At 41.7% G+C, this 10,270-nt stretch overlaps 1 protein-coding gene across 1 annotated transcript in view; it reads left to right on the forward strand.

Annotated features, from left to right (window-relative positions):
* The first annotated feature begins 6 nt into the window (after positions 1–6).
* Positions 7–10,270, forward strand: part of CMYA5 (cardiomyopathy associated 5) — a 96,813-nt gene continuing 86,549 nt past the window's right edge. The window contains exon 1 of the mRNA XM_006775470.2: positions 7–235. Coding sequence (XP_006775533.1) covers positions 87–235 — 149 coding nt within the window. The 5' untranslated portion in view covers positions 7–86. The remainder of the gene's footprint in view (positions 236–10,270) is intronic.

Consider the following 10,270-nt stretch of genomic DNA (forward strand, 5'->3'; position numbering starts at 1 on the left):
GCCCTGCGGGGCAGAGGCGCAGTCAGAGGGAGAACACCAGGCGCGGCGCGGGCGGCTCGGGCTCCAGCTCCGGCCCGGAAAACGCGATGGCGAGCAGCGACAGCAACCACGCCACCGAGAGCTTCCTCGGCTCCGACGGGGACGAGGAGGCGACTCGCGAGCTGGAGACCGAAGAGGAGTCAGAGGGCGAGGAGGACGAGACGGCCACGGAGTCGGAGGAGGAGCCGGACGCCAGGTAGCGTGTGCGCCCCTCCCAGCGCCGCAGCCAGCGCGCGGCCCGGCCTGGAAATGCGGCCGCCGAGGGCAGGTGCTTCGCGGCGCAGCCCCGGCCCTTTCCTCCTCTTAATTGCTTGAGTTCATGCCCCTCGAGCTAAGAAAGAAGTACTTTCTCTCTGGGGGCGCCGCCTTGGTAAGAACTTAAAGGTGAAGGTGCCTCCTGCCAGCTGGAGTGACAGGCCCACCTGCAGCTGCCAAGTTCATCCCTTCTGCGCCCGCCTCACTACCCCCTCTCCTCCCAACCAGCTCCTCGTCACTCGCAGCTCTTGTTTATTCCTGGGAATTTACTTCGGGTCCTGACTAAGTGCAGAATGTGCTGGAACAATGGAACTTGTGGCCTAAGGCACAGGAACAACCTTTGGGGAGGGTGGGGGTGGCGGTCTCTTGGATGGCTAATACCGGGCCAGGTTGCCACGAGGGAACTTTATTTTGGTACAAAGGCCCATAAATTCTTTGGAGAAAAGAAGCATGAGTTTCAGCAACCCTCGTTCTAAAATCCTGCTTTTTTTTGTTTTCGTGGTACCAAATACCAACGTTTCAATGAATGTGAATGCAATTAGATAATACTGTATAAAACTACGGTTTTCCCTCCACTTAGATCAGCGGTTCTCAACCTTCCTAATGCTGCGACCCTTTAATACAGTTCCTCATGTTGTGGTGACCCCCAATTTCATTGTTACAAATTGAACATAATTAAAGCATAGTGATTAATCACAAAAACAATGTGTAATTATATATGTGTTTTTCGATGGTCTTAGGCGACCCCTGTGAAAGGGTCGTCGGATCCCCAAAGGGGTCCGACCCACAGGATGAGAACCGCTGACTTAGATCTTCCTCTTCCCTCCCTTCATGGGGGCCCTAAAATGAGATAAGTAGAAATCATCTCTCTATTTAGATTTATTTCTACTTTTACTTGTTCTCTTTGGGTATGGGGTTTGTTTGTTTTGTGTTGTTTTTGTCAGTGATGTCTCTTCCTATTTCTATTAATATCAATAGAAAGGCCTACTTTGTAGGTGACAGATAATGTGCAGCATTTCAGAATGCCCATCTTATCCAAAGTTAAAAGTATTGCCCAACTGAAGCCAATAGAGCTGGAGTTGAAGTAGCCCTAAACTGGCATTGATTAGGGTGAATGGTCTGTCAGATAAGTTTGGAATATGGGTCACATATTTACCAGTCAGCTGCCAAGTGGGAAGCAGGCACAGCCCCTGTCCTCCAGGACTTTATGGGAAAAGTTAGAGAGCACTAGGGAAAGTGGGACACTATGTACTAAATAAGTGAGAGGGCGGGGAGGACAGACCAGGGCCTGTGGAAGGTCAGGAGAGAGTGTATAGACCTGTGACTGCCCCGACAAGTGGACCTGTCCTGGGCGCCTTACAGAATGGCATGAAGTGCAGAATGGAAAAGCAGAAGAGAAAGCACCTGTAGGAAATGGAACAAGGAATAGGGAATATTGAGAGGGAGATCTGTCAATCCCAGACTTCATAACCTTTTTCCCGTAATGGTGTCTGTGATCCTTACGTCCTTGTCCACCCATAATTTACTCCCCCCACCACTGAGAATCTGAAACCTCATTTTCCCTAAAATGTGAGCAGCTGATAGTGATTTAAAGCACCTTTGGGGTTGCATTGCCCTTTGACAAAGGTCGAACTCTTCAGATAAAGACATGCTTTACCTGCAGTAAACTTAGCCTGCTCTGACTACAGATGGAAAGGTGGACACTAGCACTAGGACCAGAATAAATAGAGCGGAGGAAAACCTGAGGGAATACCTGGTGGTGGCGGAGGCCTTGGAAACCATCACATTTTTTTTTAAAAATTTGGGTTCAGTGACATTGGTAACGAGAAATCAATGAACTGAACAGGATTTAGAAGATTAGACAATGCAATATAGTAATACATTCAGTGGTTATACAACTATAAACCCACATAGGAAATGGTTTTTAAATCATTATAAACTTGAGATCTCTGGACAAAGCCGTCCTAAAATAATGTATGAAGGCATGAAAATCTGAACTTCTTCAAAACTGGCACAATATGAAACTTGAAAAAATAAAGCTAGTTTTTCTAACAAAAAAAAAAAGATTAGACAAGTGTTATTGGAAACTTAGACTAATAGGCAGGTTGGAAAGCTGGGTTTGCTAAGGGCTCAGGTCAGAAAATCAATAAGAGAGAGAAAGAAGATGTCAAGGCATTGAACCACTGTGGGGGCAAGGGGAACGGCTTGGTAGCTATAGCTAGAGGTAGGGAGATGTCAGTAGGGAGGAACTCCTGGGAGAACTGGGAGACCCCCAATTTCTCCTACTTCCAAGTGTTGTCAGAAATCAAACTGATCTGTTGCATGTGAGTTTACAAATGTAGCCTGAAGTTCTTACTTCTGAGACTAGAGGTGAGAACTTGGCATATTCTCTAATCTACTGGAGGCAAGAATGATGTCGTGATGGCTCCCCCACCAACGTTTTACAATTACAAAGAGGCCCATTTACTCTGTGCCAGTTTCAGTGCTGTGTTTACATATGCTTCCTCATTTTAAACACCTCAGCAACTCCATGAGGTGATTGTCCAGTTACAGATGAGGAAACCGAGGATTTACTAGTATACAATTTTCTGAGGGTTTAAGGCAAGTAAATGTAAGAACCAAGATGTGAGCCTGGGTCTGTTTACTCCAGCCTACTTGTAGACTTTCACTGCTTCCCTTCCTTACTGAAGGTGAAACTTGAATGACTCCAGCTGATCTCTACATTGAAAGGTTATTAGAGGAAAAGGAAAGGCTTCATCTCTTTGAATACTAGTGGGAGTTTTTTCCCCTTCTTGAATGGAGAAGTTGTCTCTGCATATTCTCAAAGGTCAGAATCATTCTCAGAAGTTGAATTACAAACTGATTACATTGAGAGAAACATAAAAGTAAATAATATAGCCTAAGTAATAATAGAAAGATTAATTATTGCATCTATTTAATGTGACATTAAGCCATTATTAAAATGCCATTTATGAAGATTTCTAACAGTATGGAAAATACATATATTGTTAAAAAATACTGTATAAATTAAAGTCATCTCACTTTAAAAAATAAAATATATATTGGAAAAAGGTGTTAAAGGTTAATAAAGGTTAACATAATGAAGGTTATACTAAACTTTATTAACCTTATTGTTAAAAGGTTAATAGTGGTTGTCTCTGAGTCATGGGATAATAGTTGACTAAAGCTTTTACTCTATATCTATCTGTATTTCTCAGGTTTTCTATAATGAAGAGATAATCCATTTTATTATCAGAAAATATAAATTTTATGTTTAAAAATTCAAAATGTACAAAGTATAATCTGCTTGTAAGTCTTTTTATTTTTTCATGAATAATATATATTAAATTTATCCAGAGCTACCTTTCTGAATCAAGGGGGAAAAAACCTTTAATTGTAAGAATTCTTTTCTAGTTCAGGAAAGCTCACTGTTACATATGCCAATACTTACATTGGATCAGAGAAATGCCTTTCTGATGTATTATTCAGCGATATGAGTGTGATACATGGCATGAAGAGCCCTGAGTGTGAATCCTATTAGCCATTCATTCTGTCAGGGGCAAACTCCCTATCCTCTCTGAACCCCAAGTTCCTTATCTGTAAAATGATAGTAATACTCCTCATTCATAAGGTTGTCTTAAGATTAAATAAACTCTGTGAACGTGTGTAAGCATGGTTGGCCTTTAGTAGGTTCCCATTAAATTTTAGTTTTTTATATCCCTTCAGATAACTCATTGGCAGCGAAGCTTTACCTTCTGCCGACCATTCACCAGTGAAGGAAGAGGGGTGGTCTCAGTTTTCCATAAGTTTAATGATTCTATTCTACTTTGGCTTTTCTGTATTCATTCACTCACTAAACATTTATAGAATGCCTACTAATTGCCATAGACCATGCAAGGTGCTGGGAATAAAATAATAGCTAAGAATCTATTAATATCCTCAGAGTGTTCACATTCTAGGTGGAGAAACATAAAAACATAAAATGTCATTAATTGTTATGATATTTGAGGAAGAAAAGGTATGTATGAAACACATCAAAGTAAGGAGAAAGTGCTGGGATCATCATTCCTGGATTCCAGGCTAATGTTTGTTGGTTTATTCACTCAACAGCTATTTATTGAACTCCTATGATGTGCCAGGTACTTTCTAGGCACAAAGGAAACAGCAGTGAACAAAATGAATGAAGTCCTTGCTTCCTGGGAGTCACTTTCCAGTTTGGGGAGACAACAAAACACTTATGTAACATGTTAGGTGGCAATAAGTGATATGACGACAAACAGCAGGATAAGGGTTATGCTGTTTTGGATAAGGTAGTGAGGAAAGCCTCCCTGATGAAGTGACATTTGAGGAGACTTAAGGAATGGGTGTATTAGGCAAAGGGAAGAGCTGGTGCAAGGGCACTGGGCAGGAATGTGTGTGGTTTGTCTGAGGAACACAAGGAAGTCAGGCTGCTGGAGCAGAGTAAATAAGGGGGAGAGTGGTGGGAGGTGAGATGAAGGAATAGGTGGGTTGCAGATCATGTAGGGCTTTGTAGGCCAAGGTAGGGACTTCAAGCTTTGCTCTGAGTGAAATAGGAAGCTGTGTTCTATCTACCATACCACTCAGGGTTTTAAAAAACAAAAAGCATGGTGATTCCAGTGTTCCCTTAAATAGTGAGTATATACAGTCATATATTCATTCAACTAACATTTATTGAATACCTACTATGTGCCAAACATTGTGCTGAATGTTTCAAACTCATGACCTTCTTTATGGGGGGAGATATGTAAATAGACACTCACTGGTTTGGGGATTTTTTTTCTGATTGTAGACCAATGAAGCCTGACTCTTTTAATCTTTCCCATAGATCACTTAGAAATTTTTCAGTGTTTTTGTTTTGGATCATTTTCTGTTGGTCAATTTTCACTTCTCTATTTAAGCATAGAGGATTTTGCCACAACAGAACCAAGACTTAACATCACTTTCAATTGCAGCTTTGTCAGTGCTTGTAAAAAATAGGTCTGTCTAAAGCTGATAGAACTGAAATTATTAGTGACATTTACATTTAAATAATCATTGTAGAAAACCTTTTGGAGGTAAAGGAAGTTTGTAAATCGTTTTTGTTATCAGTACAGAGCACTCTGTTTCCATAGATCTATTTATATGTCTCCCCCGGCCGTGCTTATCTAGGTGTTTGGACAAGTGTGTTATTTGAGCCCTCTTTTAAGGTCAGTAGAAAGAGCTGAGATGGGATGGGTGACTGCTCAGGATGCCAGAGACGGGGGAGGAGAGGATAAAACAGAGGCACTGGTAGCCAGAAATTGAAGAGCTATTTAAGTGTTGGCTGCATGGGTATTACATGCCCTTGAGACTTTAACTCAATGTAGGTGATTACAGTAAGATTTGGAATTATTTTTTTCTTTAAAACAGCATACCTAGTAAAGTCTAGAACAGCCGTGGGCAAACTATGGCCCGCAGACCAGATCCGGCCCGTTTGAAATGAATAAAACTATTGAAAAAAAGACCGTACCCTTTTATGTAATGATGTTTACTTTGAATTTATATTAGCTCACACAAACACTCCATCCATGCTTTTGTCCCAGCCCACCGGTCCAGTTTAAAAACCCATTGTGGCCCTCGAGTCAAAAAGTTTGCCCACCCCTGGTCTAGAACGTATTGACTAATAAAATGTTGCCCCCCAAAAAGTCTTATATTCCTTGGATATTTTGAACCTACTCTTAGTAAATACCTTGACTCAATTCAGACAAGGTAACCAAATTCCTCTTTTTACCAAAACTTAGAGAATCGGGTACAAGAGACTGGATGTGGTTTGTACCTGAATAGTAAATCTTTTGTTTAGTCCACCATTATCCAATAAAAATAAAATATGAGCCACATTTATAATTTTAGATTTTCTAATAGTTACATTTTTTAAAAAGGTAAAAAGGTGAAATTAATTTTAATATTTTATTTAACCCACTATCCAAAGTATTTCAACATGTAATCAATATAAAAACTATTCATGGGGTATTTTATATTTTTGTGTCAAATCTTTGAAATTTGAAGTGTATTTTACATTTGCAGCACATCTGAATTCCTCCCATGGAGGTACATTTCAAGTACTCAATAGCCACATGTGGCTAGTGGTTACCATATTGGACAATGCAGGCCTGATAATACCTAGAAATTCATTAACTTTCCTGGAATCCATAGAACTGCTCCATTGACAATGAGTTCGATGTGCTAGGCCCCATGCTAGGCACCAGGGACATAAAGGTGATTGGATGGCACAATTACTTCTCTCAAGGAACAGTTATGCAGTCAGGTGAGGGGAAGCAGTTAACCCCAACATAATGTCATAAATGCTATACTAAGGACATTAACAAAGGAATAGAGAAAAGACATGTATTCTTCTTAAAATGAGATTTAGTTTGTAGAGGTGGTACTATAGCTGGACACAACAACATGTATAATAATAAAAGCATAATATGCTAATTAGACCAGACAGCTGAACGACCTTTGAGACTTCATTCTGGATGTCCTTTTGGACGAAGCCACAGTGGTGGAGGCTGAGGCAGAGGCGGTTAGGGGTGATCAGGCAGGCAGGCGAGCAGTTAGGGGTGATTAGGCAGGCATGCAGAGTGGTTAGGGATGATCAGGCAGGCAGGTGAGTGGGTAGAGGCAGGCAGGCAGAGTGGTTAGGAGCAATCAGGCAGGCAGGCAGGTGAGCGATTAGGAGCCAGTGGTCCCAGATTGTAAGGGATGTCCGACTGCTGGTTTAGGTCCGATAAACCAGCAGTCAGACATCCCCTGAGGGGGTCTCAGATTGTGAGAGGGTGCAGGCTGGGCTGAGCGACCCCCCTCCCCCGTGCACGAATTTCGTGCACTGGGCCTCTAGTGTGGTTAGATATTGTTTTAATTCCTGGTTCCAGTTCTTGTTCTACTTACTGCTGCCCTGTCTAAGCTTTCTTTTTCGCATCCAGAATCACTCAGGATTTCCAGGACTGAGAACATTTATAGAATGAACAAGTGAATGGATAAATAAATGAACAAATGAATAAGCAAGTGAATGTCAAGTCATCCATACTTTTGCAAGAAGCAAATTTAGTTGGGATGTTGAACCTGTTAGATTAGATAGAATTAATGCTGGATAGGTCAAGTCAAACCAAAATGAGTGAGGTTGTTGACCATTTCTTTACCAGGGATTGACAATGTCCAGTGACTCTGGAAACACTGTAGCTTAGAGGGGACAATGATAAATACTGAGGGATTATTCAGTTAGGGTGTCTGTAGTCATCATTCCCACCTCTGTGACTTGCAAGAAAGCCTCTCCTAGATGGGCCCTTGAGCCAGATCATAGATAGAAGGATAAGAATAGACTTTGCTTATTGCTCAGAGAGAAGTCCTCTATCAGGCAACTTGGATGTGTTCAGTTCCAAAATTCCACATGCTAATCTGATAAAGTCCAAGGTATGTCGGAAGATTAATTGATGCTTCTATTCAGTCTACCAAACTCTGAATGCTTAAAGCCCTCCCATGGAGCCATTATGTTTTCTTAGTTTGGGTATGCTTCTTTTTAAAAGAAAATTCAGCTCAGCCAGCATTGCTCAGTGGTTGAGCATTGACCTATGAACCAGGAGGTCACGATTTCATTCCTGGTCAGGGCACATGCCCAGGTTGCGGGCTCGATGCCCAGGTTGCGGGCTCTATCCCCAGTGTGGGGTATGCAGGAGGCAACCAATCAATGACACTCTCTCATCATTGATGTTTCTATCTCTCTCTCCCTCCCATTCCACTCTGAAATCAAAAAAAAAAAAAAAAAAAACTTTAAAAGGAATTTACACAAACCACAAATTTCCTTTTAAAGGTTGATTTCACCAGGGCTTTTGAAATTGATTTGTAAATAAAATTAGTTTCCTCCTGACTTTTAAAAATATCTTTTTAAAAAATAATTCTTTATTGTTGAAAGTATTACATATGTTCCCCCCCCACCACTGACCTCTCCAAGCCCCCCACCCCAGGCCTTCACCACCCTATTGTCTGTGTCCATGGATGACTTTGTTAAATTAACATGTGTTGAGTGGAGCATAGGGTGCCTGATAATGACCCTGAGTTTGACAAAAGACAACAAGAGAAACAGAAGTAGAGAAGTTCATTACTCAAAAATCCTGGAGGAAGAATATGGCATATCTCAGGGAGCCCCCCAGGGAGGCCAAGGCAGAGTGTGGGCAGAGAGATTGACAGGACCTGGGGGACACACCTCTATTAGGGTTGAGGGATGGAGTGCTTTGGGGTTCCCAGGCTAAGGCTCGATAGGTCGATTCAAGCCAATTGAGTGAGGTTTTGGTAAGCTCCACAGCGGTGTTACCTAAGGAGCACACAAGTGGAAGGCGTTGGAAGGTGGTGTAGGGGAGACTGTTGGTCCCAAAAACTATTCGAGAAGTCATATCAGGAACTTAGGTTTGCCTGTGGCTCTGCCTGTTACTTAGGGCATGGACCTGAATGAGGGGGCTAGCGTCAGCTTAGGACTCTGCAGCCAAACAAAAGGGCAGAGGCAGCAATGCATGGAGTAGCCTAGCTAAACTTGTGACACCTCCAATTTCAAAAATGCATCTACTGTAAGAAAACAGCTTCATTCATTGAACAAATACTTATTGAGGGCTTACTATGTGCAACAATGTAAATGTGGAGTGAATGAACAAAACAGTTTCTAGTCTCTTTTTATTTAGGGAGAGAGAGAGAAAGAGAGAGAGAGAGAGAGAGAAAGAAAGAGAAACATGAATTGGTTGCCTTTTACATGTGACCCATATGGGGATGGAACCCACAACTTGGGTATGTGCCCTGACTGGGAATTGGACCCACCACCTTTTGGTATAAGGGACGATGCTCCAACCAACAGAGCCACACTAGCCAGGGCCAGAGTTCCTCACCTTTATAGGTTTTGGTCTCTGGTGAGGGCAGACATTAAATAATACCACTAGTAATTAGTAGTTGAAACAAATGCACTGGTGAAATGAATTGGGCCTGGGGAGCTACTAGGACCCTGGCCCTTCAAGTTCCAGTTCTTGAAGCCTCATTGCTCATCCCCTTGGGAGTTTCCTGTCAGTCTCCAGGTTTGTCTTGTTAGCACTTCTCTATTTGCCTACAGCAAAAGTTTTCACTTTCCTGTGGCTCAAGTCTGGCAGGAAAGCCTAGCTGCTGATGACACTTGTCCGAGAAGGAATGTTAGCATCATGTCCCTGACCCGCTTACGTTTCTGATGAGTGAACAGAAACACAGAGAAGGAGAGGGAAACCAACACTTACTCAAGTAATTCAAGTACTGTCACTTGTTATTTTGAGTAGTTTTCACAATAGCTGTATGTATAGGCATTGTTTTCATCTCTGTTTTATGGAACAGAAAATGGAGGCTTAGTAATATTGAGCAATTTACCTAATGTCAGACAGCTAGTAAGTACGCTAGTCTAATGGTAGATATATGTATATACACAGTGTGCACACATCTGGTCTTTATTAGCCAATTTTTTTTTATTTGATTATAAATTTATTTAAATTTTTTTCTATTTCTAATTTTAAAAGCAAAGCATAAAAGACCCAGAACGTCTAGTAGCTAATCCTCACAAGTACCTTAGTTGTATTAAGTTTCCCAATGTGTAATAGGAAGAGTAGATCTTATGTTTAAAAATAGACATTAGGCAATCCAGTGTGATTAATGTTCATAAGGTCAAACATAGCAACACCAAAACAATTTCTCTACATGCTCTATGGGATCATGTGATAAATGTTTAATAGATATTAACATCCTATCTAATAAAAGAGTAATATGCAAATTAACTGTCACTCCCTCACTCTGTCACAAAGATGGCAGCAGCCATGGAGCTGGAGCAAGCAGGAGGCTTGGGTTGCCCCCAGTGATGGAGGAAGCCAAGCTTCTCGCCTGCCCTGGCCAGACCTGGGCTCTGCTCAAGGCTACAAAGTTTCAATTATAGAAGATAAAT

Source organism: Myotis davidii, unplaced genomic scaffold (assembly GCF_000327345.1).
Source record: "Myotis davidii unplaced genomic scaffold, ASM32734v1 scaffold44, whole genome shotgun sequence".
NCBI lineage: Eukaryota > Metazoa > Chordata > Mammalia > Chiroptera > Vespertilionidae > Myotis > Myotis davidii.